General features: G+C 35.7%; 1 protein-coding gene across 4 annotated transcripts in view; it reads left to right on the top strand.

Annotated features, from left to right (window-relative positions):
• CCSER2 (coiled-coil serine rich protein 2) overlaps positions 1-18,822 on the top strand; it is a 196,388-nt gene that overhangs the window by 45,136 nt on the left and 132,430 nt on the right. For all 4 annotated transcript variants that reach the window (XM_047825698.1, XM_047825694.1, XM_047825696.1 and 1 more), the window contains exons 2-3: positions 10,693-12,142; positions 13,293-13,489. In XM_047825698.1, coding sequence (XP_047681654.1) covers positions 10,732-12,142; positions 13,293-13,489 — 1,608 coding nt within the window. In that variant the 5' untranslated portion in view covers positions 10,693-10,731. The remainder of the gene's footprint in view (positions 1-10,692; positions 12,143-13,292; positions 13,490-18,822) is intronic.

Below are 18,822 nucleotides of genomic sequence, written 5' to 3' on the forward strand. Positions count from 1 at the left end.
TCTGGAATAAAGTACTGTTTTAAACCTTTACTTTTGGCTGAAGATGTCAATTTTGTTTATTTAATTGTTGTAATCAAGCCTTGAATCAGTTTATGCCACAGGTGAAAGCTAAGAGAAACAGGGTGGAAGGGATTTGGGGGAAGTGGTTGAGTAACAAAAGGTAAAAAAAGAAATTAAGATATAGTTATTTGAATGTGAAAGCACATATTAAGAAGTGACTGGTGGGGCACCTGGGTGCTCAGTCGGTAAAGCATCTGACTCTTGATTTTGACTGAGGTCATGATCTCACAGTTTTTGAGTTGGAGCCCTGAATTTGGCTTTGTGCTGAGAGTGTGGAGCATGGTTGGGATTCTGTCTCCCTCTCTCTCTCTGCCCCTCCCCCACTCATGCTGTCTCTGTCTCTCTCAAAATAAATAAATGAACGTAAAAATTAAAAAAAAAGTGGTTATTGGTATGCAGTCATCAGTATTGCTGTTCAGTTCATTGCTCTTGGTCTCGTTGGTGAATTTATGCCTATGTACATCCCCCAAATGCAGGCAGTTCATACCTTCTAACAAGCTATTTGAAAAACTAAAAAAAGAATGTGAGGGGGTGTTTCCTCAGATGATAAGGTAATGGATATGAAAGGAATTTGAAAAAGTGAAAGCTTCTAGTGCTCTGCAAAACTTCTCATTTAATTATACAAAGGTTCTTTGTAGTATTTATGCTTCCCTAACCTTAGTATCCAGTCCTTTCCTTCACTCGTGTCCCTAACTCTCAGTAAGCCTCTCAGAATATTTCATTCCTTTCCCAGGAAGGCAGTGTATGTGGACTCTGTAATCAGGTGGACTTGAACCTGATCCTTTTTAGTAGTTTATGAATTTTTAGACAAGTATTTTATTTTAGCTTTTCTGAATCTTGGTTTATCTATTTAAAATGGGAGGAAATCCACAAGTAATGTGAATATTAAATAAGGATAGAGTGGTAAGCAGGACACATACATACATACATACATACATACATACATAATCATATGTAAAAATAAAGTTTGCTTTTTGTCTTCCCTTCCCATCCAATTGTGGATTCCTTTTATTTTATTTATTTATTTTTGTTAAGTTTATTTATTTTGACAGAGAAAGAGTGTGTAGGCAGGGCAGAGAGAAAAGGAGAGAGACCAAATCCCAAGCAGGCTCCACGCTGTCAGCATGGAGGCAAATGAGGGGCTGTAACTCAAGAACCCCAAGATCGTGACCTGAGATGACATCGAGTCACCTGACAAGTAACCGACTGAGCCACCCAGACGCCCCTTGTTGTGGATTCCTTTTAAAAGCAACAAACAAACCAAAACCAACCCCCCCCCAAAAAACTTTGATTTATTAGAAATTTATATGTAGTATAGTCAAATTATGGAAGGAGTTTAAATGTCCATCAACTGATGAATGGATAAAGAAGATGTGGTTTATATATACAATAGAATACTACTTGGCAATGAGAAAGGATGAAATCATGCCATTTGCAGCAATGTGGATGGAACTGAAAGGTATTATGCTAAGTGAAATAAGTTAGAGAAAGACATATGTTTTCACTCATATGTAGAACTTGAGAAACTTAATAGAAGACCATGGGGGAAGGGAAGGAGAAAAAATAATTTCAAACAGAAAAGGAGGGAAGCAAACCATAAGAGACTCTTAAATACAGAGAACAAACTGAGAGTGGATGGGAGGGCAGGGGAGAGGGGAAAAGGGGTAATGGGCATTGAGGAGGGCACTTGTTGGGATGAGCACTGGGGGTTGTCTGTAAGCAATGAACCACGGGAATCTACCCCCAAAACCTAGAACACACACTGTATGTTAGCCCATTTGACAATAAATTATATATATATATATGTATATATATATATATATATATAGAGAGAGAGAGAGAGAGAGAGAGAAATTTATATGTAGTTTTGAAAATTCAAATGTGAAATACTAATAGTGTAAATGTGCTGTACTTAAAAAAAATCATTTTACAGAAATTAAATCAGAAAATCTCAGACATTCCCAGGCCCTATGCCAGGTATTATTTTTAGTTCAGCATTAAATTAAAGCTCACAGACAATATTGAAGTGTTTCAGAGAAGATGATATCATTAGATTTTATAGCCAACATGTACTTTTTCAAATTGTTATGACTGCATCTTTTAATCACTTAACAGACTGCATATCAGGGAAAGTACAGCAGAGGTAGCATAGCTACTAAAATGAGGCAGACTCACAATGTATGTTTTATTTTATTTCATAGTTATACAAGCAAATGTGGGAGAAAATTTCATGAATATTTAAAGATGATAGGTAGCTCATTAACTAATAAAGTGACAATATTCATAATATAGGCAGATATGGAAGCTTTACAGTTGAACTATCAGATTAGTTTATACTGAAACCACAGCCCATGATGATTAATTTTATTTATGTTATAAGCATTTGTGCATTTAGAAATCAAAAATATTTTTGATAGGAATAGTACATTTTTCTGAGTGGTGACACCCCAAACACTTTGTAGTAATAGTGCATCTTTCTTGTGGGCTTAACTTATGCCTCTAAGTTATTAATATTCTGGTGTTCTTGGGAGATAATATGCATTACTCTCATTTTAGGCAGTAAAATAGAGGAATAGAGAAGTGAAGGAATAGAATGTGCTGTCCTTAGTCTACTTGTGATAGACAAGGAAATATTAAAGCCTTTCTGATTCACAGACTGACTTACCAGAGGGCAGAATCTTTAATGTGTGTTACTTAGTGATTTGCAAAATTACCCTTATATAGAATATCATTACTAGTTTTCTTAGGGTTATCCTGAAAGTGATTGTAGGTGTGGGAGTATGTTTTGTGGTATAGACTGTTATAAAAAATAATGGCATGGAGGTCGTCTGGAATGGATATTGCCCCTGTCCTTTTAATGGTCATGTCAGCTACTGTTGTTTTATCATGATAATTTATCATAGAGTCTGAGTTTGACTTCTGAATCTTTTTCAACATATTGCTTGAGGTAGCTCCTACCAGTTAATTACAGGCCCCTAAAACCAAGTTATTTTTCAGTCTTGACTTATCATTTATCAAATTAGCTTGCACTAAGAGATTATGAATGTACTTAAAAAGTTGAGGATCTTTTGGGGGCCCCTGGATGGCTCAGTCAGTTGAGCATCCTACTTCGGCTTGGGTCATGATCTCGCGGTTGGCAGGTTCGAGCCCCGCGTTGGGCTCTGTGCTGACAGCTCAGAGCCTGTAACCTGCTTTGGATTCTGTGTTTCCCTCTCACTGTCTGCCTCTCCCCTGCTTGGGCTCTGTCTGTCTCTCTCTCTCTTAAAAATAAATAAAATGTTAAAAAAAAAAAGTTGAGGATCTTTCAAATTTGTTGTTCCCAAAGTATATAACTCTTAACAGGTTTTTTTTCTTATGGGTTAAATAGACATGCACCACACAATTAGACAGACTAATTGGACAGACTCAACTATATTATCGGTGCAAAGGGAATAGAGAAGGATGTAAAATCAGTTTTAACTGGAAAGGTTTCTGGGTGTTAGGATTTTGAACTTTGAGTGTGGGGCCTTCAAGGTGATCTTTACAATAGCAAAGGCAAAGAAGGTAGAAAATAAGGGATAGATTTTGGGGAATGACCAACAATGCATCTTTGGCTAAAATGTACAGTACTGCAAAGATAGTGTAGAACCAAGTAGGGAAGCTTTATCTCTATAGTGGATTTTGGGTTTTATTTTGTTGTTCCTGTGCCATGCATAATTTTTAATCGGAATGATATCAGATCTGTGCTTTAAGAAAGTAACTGTTGATAGTTTGGATGTGAAGTGAGATGGGAGACTTAATAATATAGAAGCCTTTGTAGCAATATGGAAAGAGATAATGAGGTTAAGAACTGGGAATTGTGAGTTTAGAATAGATTTTTAAAGATAAAGTTGACAAGTGAAATATTAAATTGAGGTTGAGGTCTGGTGAAATTGAAATGTTATTTATGAAGAAGTTACATTTGTTGAATAAAAAAAATCCGTTATTTTTATCCAAACATCTTTTATTTTTATGTTTTTAAGTATATTTTATAGAATATTAAACTTAATTTTGAACACATTTTTAGTTAGAACTATTAATCTGTTTTGATATTGAATAAATTGTTTTTATTTATTTATTTTAATTTTTTTTAACGTTTATTTATTTTTGAGACAGAGAGAGCATGAACGGGGAAGGATCAGAGAGAGGGAGACACAGAATCTGAAACAGGCTCCAGGCTCTGAGCTGTCAACACAGAGCCTGACGCGGGGCTCGAACTCACGGACCGCGAGATCATGACCTGAGCCCAAGTCCGCCGCTTAAACGACTGAGCCACCCAGGCGCCCCAATTGTTTTTATTTTTAAGATGCAGTTTTTTAGTTAAAACTTCTTAAATTACAAAAATATGGGCATGTTTAAAATATTTAAATAACAATTTAAAGGTAAAAAGAAATCTTCATGTTACCTAATTCTCTCTTCCCTAATGGTAACCACTATTAATAGGTTGTTGTATTTAAATATGTATATGTGTAGGGGCGCCTGGGTGGCACGGTCGGTTGGGCATCCGACTTCGGCTCAGGTCATGATCTCACGGTCCGTGAGTTCGAGCCCCGTGTCGGGCTCTGTGCTGACTGCTCAGAGCCTGGAGCCTATTTGAGATTCTGTGTCTCCCTCTCTCTCTGCCCCTCCCTGTTCAGGCTCTGTCTCTCTCTGTCTCAAAAATAAATAAACATTAAAAAAAAAAAATAAATATATATGTGCACATACATCTTTATGTGATTTCTATCATGTTATTTTTATAAAAGTGGGATCCAGTATACAGTTTCTTAACGTAGCAAAAATTAGTGTGTTCATTTACATGTCCCAAGCTGTCATCTATCTGCAGCATACAATAACAAGAGCAAAAGCATATAAACTTGAAATTATGCTTAGTAATCAATGTTTTAGCATTCTGTCTTCCTTAGAAATGATCTAGGGAGCCAATGATTATTCATTAGTTAATTTAATTTAGTATTAGTCTAAGGTTTTAAGTTATCTTTAAAGTTCTTGAAAATTATCTGTAATCTAACACTATATAACATAATTACTGTTGCTATAAAAAGATTTGTCAGAATCATTCAATTTAAACACAGATTTGTATTTTCATAAACTTAAATGTTGTATGAGTAAGAATGGTTTATTTGATCACTAACTTTATGTGTTTCATTAAAGTTACTTTACTTGAATAAAAATATATGCTTATGTTACCTTTAATACTGATAAAAAAAAATCAGAAAATAGACTTGTTTTATTAAAACAAGTTTTGTTTTGCCAGATACTTACCTTAGTTATGTGAACTTGGTTCTTAAAACCTTTCTGAATTTCTGTACAAATAATTTTTAAAAGTATAACATATTTAAAATATTTGAAGATCAATTTTCATATTTTTTGAGAGTTTTGGTCTTGTTCAATTTATATAAATGCATATTTATCTCTATAAGCTAATCAGAACAATGCCGCTTATAATCTAATTTATTAATACCCTGTAGGGGTAGGAAAGTAATATGTACTTGGAATGAGAGGTAAATAACCTACCTGAGTTATAGTAGATACACAGACAGAGAGTTTTTATCGTTTCCAATTCTATAGTTTTAGCTGTGGCTACAGAGTTAACACAAACATAAAACCTGACTGTCCATGTACCATAGAGTGATTGTCCTTTCTGGTCAGCATGAAATTCTTAATTGATTTGAGCTCAGAAGAGTAAGCAGAAGAGATAAATGAATAAATGACTAATGAATCGAATTCTCCTTTTTCTTTCACCCAACACAGAATAGGTCTATGTCAACCATCAGGGATCAGTAAATGGCAGTCCATGACATCAAACTCTCAATTGTTACAAAGTGATTTTATTTTCTGCCTGCATTCCTGGAGAATTATTTCTTTATCCTCGATGCTTTATTAACTTAATCTAGATATGTACTTAGATCTATGGTTGATTTTATTTTTCCTTCTGTTCTGTGGATTTTTTTTCTCCTTTATTTTAGGGATATTTTCTGTTATGTCTACTTGCTTTTTCTCTTCTATTTAGTTATTCTACTTCAGGGATACTAATTATCTTTCTGTTCAATCTCTGCCCTACATCTTCTATCTAAGTGCTTTGATACTTCTGTCTTTTTTTCTCCTGACTACTCAGGTTATTTTAAGATTTTTCTCTTTGCCAATTAGTTTGATTTTCAGTCTTTGGTTCTTTACTTCTTAATTGATTTCCTTAGCTCTATAGCTTCTTTTCAACTTACCTATTTTGCCTTTTTATCTTTGAATTCTTGTTTTATTAAATGTGTGTTCTTATTAAGTTGTTCTCTGTTACAAAGAACTCACTGGGGATTTTCTTATTTCCTTGTTACATTTTTCTTCTTTCTGGATTCTTCCTTTGTCTGCTTGCTATAGCTGTTGTTTCTCTCCTTCCTTCTACTCCCTTGTTTATGTAGTTGTGTGGCCACTTCTTTTTGTCTCTCTAGGTAAAGACTTGACTAGCTAGATCAAGACTTTGTATTTGCTCTGATATAACATAGGTGAATTCCCATTGATGCCTTTGTCACTTGAACTGTGACTTTGTCTCCTTTTTTTACCGCACCCCTTCAGTACACTTTTGGAGCAGTTGTATGTTGTTCTCTGTCTGCTTCTCTGTGGTTGAAGGGCATAAGGTGGTGTTGTGGAGAGAACTTTTCTGGTGCCCCAGCCTCTTCTGTCTCCTTAAGTGTTCTGTACTGGTCTCATTCCATCCTGCTGAGGGTGTAATATAATTTTAGGGGCTTCAGATCCTTCCTTCAAATCAGATTAGTGCCTTGGAAGTTGATGGGTTCTGGTGCCACTGGGCCTCAGCTGGAGTTTCAGAGCTTCTGTGCTGAAGATGTTTTCCTGGACTTTTCTAGGGTCTGTCAAACCAGATATTTCTATCCAAACTGGAGGATGTTTATTAAAACTTTGAAGTTTTAGCATCTCGCCTATTTTTCCCATTGATGCTTTCAGGCAGTGTCATCAGGCTAGGAACCAGACCACATTGTGCAGAAATCTTTTTCTGGCTAGCACTTTTTAAAGTTTAGAGGCACTTAGTTTTAAATAATTTTTGTTTGACTGCAGCTAGCTGGTGGGTTTTTGGGTAAAAATTATACATACATACACGTATATATATTCTTTCTCTTTTATTAGTTATGGGAGATGAGAAGTTCTATAATTCTGCTTTACCCTACCATCTTTACTTGAAAGTCTGTATGATTTCCTTAATATTTGCTTTTGACATGATTAATAATACAGATGTACTTTAGAAACTCTTAATTTTTAAGGTATAGGGATGGGTTGGAATAAACTTTTTTAATTAAAAAATAAAACAAACAAATTAAAGACAGTGTTGTAAGATAATTTTAAAAACCATCAGAGACCCTAGGCATGTGTTTTTCTTTTATTCACATTCTATGCTTGTGTATGCTTTTACAGATTTTTATATAATCACAGAGTATCTAGTGAGCAGTAAGCATATAGCATATTATATTTCTGCTAATGTTAGGGTAAACACTTTAATTTTTATCTCATCTTTGTAATCTCATCATGTAGCAATGATATGTCATACCTTATTAAACAGTTCCTCAAATAAAGGACACTAGTTGTTTTTAGTTATATGCCCTTTTATGTACATTGAACCTTTGGGAGTTTGTTTTGTGTTACCTTTAAAATAAATTTGGGAGGTTGAGATTAGTGGACTAATTAACTTTATTAAATCATACTTTTCACCGTGGCACTAACTGTGCAGACCGTTTATATTACTAGTTGAGATAGTTGCTTAAAATTATAGCTGATAGCTCCACCCTTAATGTCAGACTTTTTTGTGTGCTATTGTATTCTTTTCCTACATCCTACCATGATCTTATTTAAAAAAAAATTTTTTTTTATGTTTTTATTTATTTTTGAGACAGAGAGAGACAGAGCATGAGCAGGAGAAGGGCAGAGAGAGAGGGAGACACAGAATCTGAAGAAGGCTCCAGGCTCTGAGCTGTCAGCACAGAGCTCGATGCAGGGCTCAAGCTCACGGACTGTGAGATCATGACCTGAGCTGAAGTCGGATGCTCAACCAACTGAGCCACCCAGGCGCCCCTAAATTTTTTTTTTTAATTTTTTTTAACGTTTATTTATTTTTGAGACAGAGAGAGACAGAGCATGAATGGGGGAGGGTCAGAGAGAGGGAGACACAGAATCCGAAACAGGCTCCAGGCTCTGAGCTGTCCGCACAGAGCCTGACGCGGGGCTCGACCTCACGGACCGCGAGATCATGACCTGAGCCGAAGTCGGACGCTCAACCGACTGAGCCACCCAGGCACCCCACTAAATTTTTTTTTAGTATTTATTTTTGAGAGAGAGAGAGACAGAGTGTGAGTGGGGGAGGGGTACAGAGAGAGGGAGACACAGAATCCGAAACAGGATCCAGGCTCTGAGCTGTCAACACAGAGCCCGGCGGGGGGCTTGAACTCACGGACTATGAGATCATAACCTGAACTGAAGTCTGATGCCAATTGACTGTGCCACCCAGGCGCCCCATCCTACCATGATTTTAGTAATGAATTTTAAAAATGAATTTTAAAAATTATTCCAGTTTTTATAAGATCACATATGCTTTAAAAATTAACAAAATCATGGGGCTCCTGAAGGCTCAGTTGGTTAAGTGTCTGACTCTTGATTTCAGCTCAGGTCATGATCTCACAGTTGGTGAGCCTGCTCCCTGCATCGGGCTCTGCACTGAGAGTGCAGAGCCTGTTTGGGATTCTCTCTCTCCTCTCTCTGCCCTTCCTCTGCTCTCTCTGTCTCTTAATCTCTCTCTCTCTCTCTCTCTCTCTCTCTCTCTCTCTCTCAAGATAAATTAAAAAAAAATGAACAAAATCACATTTTCTTATTTTTGTAATAATTCCATTTTTATTCATGATTTTATCTATTTGGGTCATCTCCCTTTTCTTTTTGAGAAGCCTGGCTAGAGGTTTATCAATTTTGTTTAGTTTTTCAAAAAACCAACTCTTGGTTTCATTGATCTGCTCTACAGTTTTTTTAGATTCTATATTGTTTATTTTTGCTCTGATCTTTATTATTTCTCTTCTTCTGCTGGGTTTGGGGTGTCTTTGCTATTCTGATTCTAGTTCCTTTAGGTATGCTGTTAGATTTTGTATTTGGGACTTTTCTTGTTTCTTGAGATAGGCCTGGATTGCAATGTATTTTCCTCTCAGGACTGCCTTCGCTGCATCCCAAAGCATTTGGATTGTTGTATTTTCATTTTCATTTGTTTCCATATATTTTTTAATTTCTTCTCTAATTGCCTGGTTGACCCATTCATTCTTTGGTAGGGTGTTCTTTAAGGCTTTTGGAGGTTTTCCAGACTTTTTCCTGTGGTTGATTTCAAGTTTCATAGCATTGTGGTCTGAAAGTGTGCATGGTATGATCTCAGTTCTTTTATACTTATTAAGGGCTTTTTTGTGACCCAGTATGTGATCTATCTTGGAAAATGTTCCATGTGCACTCGAGATGAAAGTGTATTCTGTTGCTTTGGGATTCAGAGTTCTAAATATATCTGTCAAGTCCATCTGATCCAATGTATCATTCAGGGCCCTTGTTTCTTTTAAAATTTTTTTTTTCAATGTTTTTTATTTATTTTTGGGACAGAGAGAGACAGAGCATGAACGGGGGAGGGGCAGAGAGAGAGGGAGACACAGAATCGGAAACAGTCTCCAGGCTCTGAGCCATCAGCCCAGAGCCTGACGCAGGGCTCGAACTCACGGACCGCGAGATCGTGACCTGGCTGAAGTCGGACGCTTAACCGACTGAGCCACCCAGGCGCCCCTAGGGCCCTTGTTTCTTTATTGATCCTGTGTCTAGATGATCTATCCGTTGTTGTAGTGGAGTATTAAAGTCCCCTGCAATTACCACATTCTTATCAATAGGGTTGCTTATGTGATTAATGTTTGTGATTAATTGTTTTATATATTTGGGCGCTCCCGTATTCAGTGCATAGACATTTATAATTGTTAGCTCTTCCTGATGGATAGACCCTGTAATTATTATATAATGCCCTTCTTCATCTCTTGTTACAGCCTTTAATTTAAAGTCTAGTTTGTCTGATATAAGTATGGCTACCCCAGCTTTCTTTTGACTTCCAGTAGCATGATAGATAGTTCTCCATCCCCTCACTTTCAATCTGAAAGTGTCCTCAGGTCTAAAACGAGTCTCTTGTAGACAGCAAATAGATGGGTCTTGTTTTTTATCCATTCTGACATTTTCTCATTTTTAAAGGCGATAATATTGTCCAAAGTGAAAAAATAATTTGGATTGAAATTGGAAGGTGTGCTATAGAAGTATTTCTTTTTTTAAAAACACAGTCAACATCGGTAGTCTAATTTTATTACTTCTGGATTATGCTATCACTGTGCATAGCCCAAGTTTATAAAAGTGTTTATAAAAATGTTCTTTGCTTTCTTCTAACATTAATTTATTAATTTAGTTAGTGCATTCAATATTTATAAAGAATTTTTTAGGAATCATAAGTAGCTTTTGTGCTTTGATCATTTAATTGTCTAAGAATATATATTCTTATTATGTAATACCCCATGTAATTGTGCTTATTTAGGAATGTTTAATCTACTTTTTTTGTCTCCTCAGATTCTGTCAAATTTTAAGAACAAATGCACCTTATAGCTCATGGAAGAAAAAACACAAATCAAGTCATTTTTGGGTTCCAAGTTGCCAAAGTATGGAACAAAATCTGTGAGAAGTACACTACAGCCAATGCCCAATGGGACACCTGTTAATTTATTGGGAACTTCCAAGAGTGGCAATGTCAAAAGTTACATCAAAAATAATGGCTCTGATTGCCCATCATCCCATTCATTTAATTGGAGAACGACAACTAAATACCAGCTTAGTGCACAAAGTGCTGAAGAGCGTAATAGTACTCAAACTTCACATGATAAAGTGATTGATCCTGAAAAACATGTACCTACTCAAGGAATGTTTGATAAAAATGGGATAAAGGGAGGCTTGAAAAGTATTTCTTTACTTACATCAAAGTTAGCAAAGCCATCCACTATGTTTGTGTCATCTACAGAGGAGTTAAACCAAAAGTCTTTGTCTGGACCATCTAGTTTGGGTAAATTCACCAAAGGCACATTATTAGGAAGGACTTCATATTCTTCAGTCAATGCTCCAAAATCGCAGTTGAATGGATTGTATGGAAACCGTTCATCTGGTAGCATACAAAGGCCTAGAGCAAACTCCTGTGCCACCAGAAGCACTTCTGGAGAAGGCTTAGCACAATCCCTAGACAATATTAAATCTCTTACTTGTGAAAAAATGGTAAGGTCACAAAGTTTTTCACATTCCATTCAAAACTCATTCCTTCCACCTTCATCTATAACCAGATCACATTCCTTCAATAGAGCTGCAGATCTTACAAAGCCTTATCAGAACCAACAGCTACCCATTAGAGTGCCTCTGAGGTCCAGTATGCTAACAAGAAATTCCCGGCAGTCAGAAGTACTCAATGGGAATGATCATTTAGGGTATGGATTTAATAGGCCTTATGCTGCTGGTGGGAAGAAGCTGGCTTTACCAAATGGCCCAGGTGTAACATCCACGTTGGGTTATAGGATGGTTCATCCCTCTCTGCTGAAATCTAGCCGACCTCCATTTTCTGGGACTATCACAGTTGATGGTAATAAAAATTCACCTGCTGATACATGTGTAGAGGAAAGTGCTGCACTTATGGCTAAGGACAGAGCTACTAGTAAAGACCAAGAACTAATTGAAAATGATAGTTACAGAACAGAAAATGACCAGACCATGAAGCATGATACTAAAATTAGATACCTGAGTGATGATGTGGATGATATTTCTTTGTCTTCTTTGTCGTCTTCTGATAAAAATGATTTAAGTGAAGACTTTAGTGATGATTTTATAGATATAGAAGACTCCAACAGAACTAGAATAACTCCAGAGGAAATTTCTCTCAAAGAAGAAAAGCATGAAAACGTACCACCGAAGGATATATTTGATTCCCCAAAGGAAAATGAAAAAAGTAAAACTGATGAGTGGATAGATATAAGTGTCTCTGGTAAATATTAATATCCTTAAATTTGTTTGGTTTCTCCTAGATAATATAACTGAACTTAGGATTAGCTTTTGAATAATTCCAAGGTACTGTCAGTTTCATGGAGGGATGGATCTAGATAAAATTGGGGCAGGGCAACATTTATCTTCCTTGTGACTTTTGCTTCTGGTCCTATTTTTCACTATTTAAAACAATGTCAATAAAAACACTCTTACCCTAATGTATCTTACCTTTTTCTTCATTGACTGTCATGCATCGACATGTCATGCAACTTTTCTTGCTTCAAAGTTTTTTTCTTTTTCCCCACTTCCCTCAACAGTGGCATGCTATTTTAAACCATCTCTTCCTTTACAGTAATAGATCCTATTTGTTTAGAGTAAACCTATACCAAAGGGTAAATGAGCTAATGTTTTAATATAGGTTATGTCCAATGTAATACATATTTTTATCCTCGGAAATTTTCATTTTTTTAAAGGAGGACTTAGATTTCTTGTTTAGCAAAATATTATTGTTATAATAATTATATTGTTATATAATAATAATAATAAGTGAGATTAACACCTGTTAAACATTTCTGCTTGTACTTGGTTATACTGGCACTGAAAGTCTGGAGAAAATGTATCTCTGCCCATATAACCTGAATAAAGAGCAAACTGAAGGAATTGGGGATAGACTTGTGATCTGGTCAAGGGCCTGGGCCATGCCTAAAGATAGGCATAAACCCTTGCCTATTTAAGGGTCTTCTAGTTAGAAGTCATTGCCAGAACAAGTATTTCCCTTACAAGGAGGCAACCCTGAACTTGAATGATATATACTTAGTAAGGAGTTTCCTGGCCAGTGTGTAAAAGTAAATATCTTAGGAAATATTAAAAGAAATGAGGCTTTATTTATAATTCTAGAAATGTTGGAGAAGTGAAAGATGGCTCAATGAATTTTCTTCATGTGTATTGGGAAACATTTCAGTAAGTTATTTAAGATTTTGCCTCCTGATTTTTTTGTTTTTTAGAACTTAGAAAATTCTATAGTTACTGATACCTTTTTGCCAACTTTTTTGTTATAACGAATTATTAGAGCTTGTATTTTTAGAACCTGAGAAATATATTTTTGTGAATTAATAACTTTTTTTCTTTCTCTTTTAAAAAATCAATTGAAGACAGGAGTGAATGTACAAAACATACTTCTGGGAATAACTTGATTTCACCAGATACAGATTACAGAGCTGGTTCTTCATTTGAGCTCTCTCCATCTGATAGCTCTGATGGAACATACATGTGGGATGAAGAGGGCTTGGAGCCCATTGGAAATGTACATCCAGTTGGGAGCTATGAGTCCTCGGAAATGAACAGCATAGTATGTATGGATTTATATATCCTTTTGAAAGATTTTCTTTACCTTACTATGTAAAGACTTGTAATACTGACTAGATTTTCTTAAGTTTATGAATTAGCTCTCCTAGTTTAAGAAAACGAAATTTGTATCTGTTAAGGGCCTATAAAACATCTGACCTTAATACATAATAAAGCATATATTTGTGTCACATGACACTTAAGTTAAATATACTCTCATACATATTTGTAATATATACACATATAGATAGATAGATAGATAGATAGATAGATAGATATAGGTAGATAGATATACTGTATTCAGGTTAAGCTAAGCTACTGGTTCTCAAAGTCAGGGAGGAAGGCAGTGTCTGGTCTGGAGCTAATTTTGGTGGTTATATTGAGGGGTGCTACTGACAAATAGTGGGTAGATGCCAGGAATGCTGCTTAATGTCCTAAAGTGGCATAAGACAACACCCACAGCAAAGGGTTATTCATCCCAAGATGTCAGTAGTGCCTCTGTTGAGAAATCCTGGACTAGGCTATGCTGAGGTAACATTTAAGTGCCAACTCAGTGGCTTAACATAATAAAAGCTTATTTTTTTTACTATTTCAGAGTCTGTCGTAGGTCTGGAAAACTCTATAGGGTAACTTTCTTCAGTGTTTTAAGCTGCTTTCATCTTCATCATCACCAAAAGAAGGTGGCTTCACCATCTCCTTTTGAGGCCACATCTTTCACTGGTATAGAGGAAGAGTGCTGCTGGTCTGATAAATGCAATTACTTGCCTTGGCCTGCAGATGGCACATGGTACTTTCACACACAACCTGTTGATCCTAACTAATTTTAGGTACTAACTCTGCAGAAGTGTAATTTTCCTGTGTGCCTGGAAGGCAAGGGAACCAGATTTGAGGGAGCACTAGAAGACCTACCATATATTTTTATGTGTGTATTTTAAGAGACATTGCAAGTAATGTGGCTCATATGCCGTAGGAGTAAAGTGTGGTTTGTGTGGTTGCAGTGATTCACTGTAATTATTCATTATATAAAATATGATTTTACAGTAGTTGTATGGGAAACTTGGTAGTCTTTTGGACATATTAAGTTCCAAGTGGATTTCAGGCAGTGTAATTTTCAACACTGTCGTAAACCTGTGACTTCAGAAAAACAAAAATTGTTATCAGAGGCTTGTTAAATTGCACATAGGGAGGACACACATTTTAATTTAGAGAGAGTATCTCTATCTCACTAGATAAAGGAAACTTAGAAAAGATTACAGGGGCACCTGGGTGGCTCAGTCAGTTAAGCATTTGACTCTTGGTTTGGGCTAAGGTCATGATCTCACAGTTTGTGGGATCAAGACCCATGTCCAGCTCTGTGCTGACTACATAGAGCCTGCTTGGGATTCTGTCTTTCCTCTCTCCCTTGATCATTCCCCGCATGTGCGCACGCTCTGGCATGTGCTGTCTCTCTCTCTCTCTCTCTCTCTCTCTCTCTCTCAAAATAAATAAATGAACATTAAAAGAAAAGAAAAGATTACAGTTTGGGGCCGCATGTGCTTTCTTACAAGGACTTTTTAAAGCGAATATGATCGAAATGGGGATAAAAATTGTTTCCAGCAGATGGCAGCAATAATCCACTTTAGTACCGGACATTTTCAGAGATTTTCACTATTTTCAGTTAACTGTCCCTGTAACTTAATGATGAAATAGCCTCTAAAAGAGTTCAGAATGCACTTGAATTGACCATTCGTCTTTAAGTTCATAAATCTTCTGACCTAAGAGGAAAAAAGTCTGAGATAGTTTGGAGGATTGATGGCAAATGTTGAAACAGTTTTAAGATCTCGTTGTGACAGTGGATTTACCATTTTTGTTCCAAAATTCTATCAATTTTTTGCTTTTTATATTTTTAATGTATTTTGTTAGGTGTATACTTTCAGAATTGTTTTCTTTGTGAAATAGGACTTAAAGTCATAATTTAGTGAACTTCTCTATTACTCATGCCTTTTGTCTTAAAGTGTTTCCCCCCCAGATATTGTATATCAGTTTTATTTATGTATTTTTCATCCTTTTACCATGAACCTTTTTGATACATAGCAAATAAGTTATAATTTTTTTTAAAAATTACAATATCTCTTTTTCTTTTAACCAGTGAATTTAGTCTTTATGTTTGTAGTTATTGATATACTTGGACTTCATTCTGCCTTTTGAAACTTTTTGTTTCTTTTTCTCCTTTTTTCCCCTAAAATAGTTCAAATAAATATTTATAACTTAATCCACAAGGAGCTTAACATATTCTCATTTTTCTTGGTCTCCCCATCCCTCTCATATAAGCCCATGTCCTTCTTTCCCCCCGATTCCCCAACCACCATCATGGTTGTACCTTACAAGTGTTCATTCCAGTCTAGGTCGAGACAAGGAACTCTATACATATTGGCTTTTTAAAAAGTATTTTATTTCATTGTTAGAAATGGCACCACTTTTAAAATTTTATTTTCTAAGTTTTTGTTGTATGTGCAAATATACTTAATTTTTGTATTTTGAACTGTTTTTCCAGTGATCTTGGTGAATTCACTTATTAGTTTTAATAATTTGCCTATGGATGTTTTTGAAATTTCTACATATACTATGCAGTCATAACCATTTGCACAGTCTCCATCTCCCATCCTCCCTTTTATTGCACTTGTTAGGACCTCCAACATAATGTCGAGTTGAAATGGTGATAGAATTTCAGCCAAGGTTTAATAGTCCACCATTAAAATTTCTGTGTGTGTGGGTGTATATGTGTATGGGGGGATGATTATAGATATCTTTAATCAGATTAAGGAAGTTCCCTTCTATTTCATTTACTGATTTTTTTTGTGAGTAGATGCTAATTTTTCTCTTCATCTATTAAAATGATAAAAATATTTTCCTGTTATATGTTATATGTTTTCTGTTGGTGTAAATAGATTACATTTCTTGATTTTCAAATATTACATTTCTTGATTTTGAATATTGATATTCAAATATTTTCTTTCCATTCCAGGAATAAATTCACTTGGTTATGATGTGTTATTATTTTAAATGTTGTTGGACTTGACATTCTAATAGTTTATTTATATTTTTTTGCATTTATATTTATGAGCAAGATGGCTTTATTTTTCTTTTCACATGTGGTATCTGGGTTGTGCTAGCTTCATGAATGAGTTGAGAAGTCTTTCCTGGTTTTTTGCCCTTTCAAGGAATTTATGTATAATTGATGTTACCTCTTTCTTAAATGTCTACAATTCACCAAATGAAGCCTTTTGGACCTGGAGTTTTCTTTGTGAGGGTTTTTTAATGACAGATATAATGTTTTTGGTTTTTTGTTTTTTTTTTTTTTAAGTAGGCTTCATTCCTAGCACCAAGCCCAGTGCAGGGCTTGAACTCACCATCCCGAGATCAAGGCCTGAGCTGAGATCAACAGTCCGATGCTTAACTTACTGAGCCACCCAGGTGTCCCAGAAATGTACATATAAATCTTAATGAGCATATCTACTTAAAATATTTTATCTGCTGAGGCGTCTGGGTGGCTCAGTAGGTTAAGTGTCTGACTCTTGGTCTCAGCTCAGGTCTTGATCTCAGGGTGGTGAGTTCAAGCCCTGCGTTGGGCTCCAGGCTGGGCACGAAGCCTACTTAAAGGAAAGAAAAAAAAAAGGATTTGTATGTATATTTCTTCTTGTGTTGCTTTTTGAGAATTTGTCTATTTTGTCTAAGTTGTCATTTATTGGTGAAAGTTACTCAAGATTATCTTATCTTTTAACATCTTTACAGTCTTATAGTGATGTCTACTCTTTCATTCCTGATATTGATAATTGGTGTTTCCTGTCTTTTTGTTCATTTCAAAGAGCAAAATTTGGGTTTTCCTGATTTCTCTCTTTTGTTTACTTTTTTTCCTGTTTTATTGATTTTTAGGTCATATCTTTCTTTCCTTCCTTCCATGTTTTTTAAAAATTTTTTTTTATGTTGTATTTATTTTTGAGAGCAAGAGAGAGCATGAGTGGGGGAGGGGCATAGAGAGAGGGAGACACAGGATCCAAAACAGGCTCCAGGTTCTGAGCCATCAGCACAGAGTCTGATGTGGGGCTCAAACTCACCGTGAGATCATGACCTGAGCCAAAGTTGGACACTTAACCAACTGAGCCACCCAGGCACCCCAATTTTATTTCTTTTTTTCACCCAAAATTCTTAACATGGAAATTAGAGCATTGATTTTCAGCCTTTGTTTTACTATTATTATATACATTGATTTTCTTAAAAAAATTTTTTTTTTAACGTTTGTTTATTATTGAGAGACAGAGAGAGACAGAGCATGAGCATGGGAGGAGCAGAGAGAGGGGAGAGAGCCTGAAGCAGGCTCCTGACTCTGAGCTGGCAGCAACAGAGCCCGAATGTGGGGCTCAAACTCACAAATCGTGAGATTATGACCTGAGCCAAAGTCGGACGCCCAACTGACTGAGCCACCCAGGCACCCCTATGCATTGGTTTTTATAAAGAGAAGGCTTTATTATATAGTAAATAATGCATTGAATAGCACCTTAATAGTAAATATAATAGCAAGTTTCTTCTAATGTGCCTTGCTTTAAAACAGTGAATTCTGAAGCACCTGGGTGGCTCAATTGGTTGAGCATCTGCCTGGATTTCAGCTCAGGTCATGATCTCATGGTTTGTGAGTTCAAGCCCCACATCAGGTTCTGCACTGATAGTGCAGAGCATGCTTGGGATTCTCTCTCTTCTCTCCCTTTCTCTCTGCCCCTCCCCCACTGTGTGCACATGTGCTTTCTCAAATAAATATTAAAAAAAAAAAATGAATTCTAAGTCATGTTATATAGGCCATCTTATTTTTTCTTTCCTTTTTTTTAATCTTTAGTACATTTGTATATTTGTGAACAATAAATAATATTGTTTTTTATGTGTTTTTACAACTTATGTAAGTGATACATGATGGTCTGCAACTTTTTTTCCCCTTAGTTTTATGTTTTTGTGATACATGTGTATTATAAGTGTAAGTTAATTCATTCTTACTGCCATATAATATGTATAATATGCTGTATAATATCTCTTAAATATACTAATTTTTTCTCTCTGTTCCCTTGCTATTGAACATTTGAGCTATTCCTCACTAAATAATAATAATAATAATAATAATAATATTTAAATAGTGCAGCAGCAAACATTCTTACTCACATCTCTGATCATATATGTTAGGGTTTCTTTAGGATATAAACCTTAAGAATAACATTACTGGATCAGAACATATATGGATCTTCAACTTTATTAGATGCTGCCAAATATCTTCCTAAAATGCTTTTGTCAATTTATCCTTCCCATCAATGAAGA

The sequence above is a fragment of the Prionailurus viverrinus genome, chromosome D2 (genome assembly GCF_022837055.1).
Source record: "Prionailurus viverrinus isolate Anna chromosome D2, UM_Priviv_1.0, whole genome shotgun sequence".
NCBI classification, from domain to species: domain Eukaryota; kingdom Metazoa; phylum Chordata; class Mammalia; order Carnivora; family Felidae; genus Prionailurus; species Prionailurus viverrinus.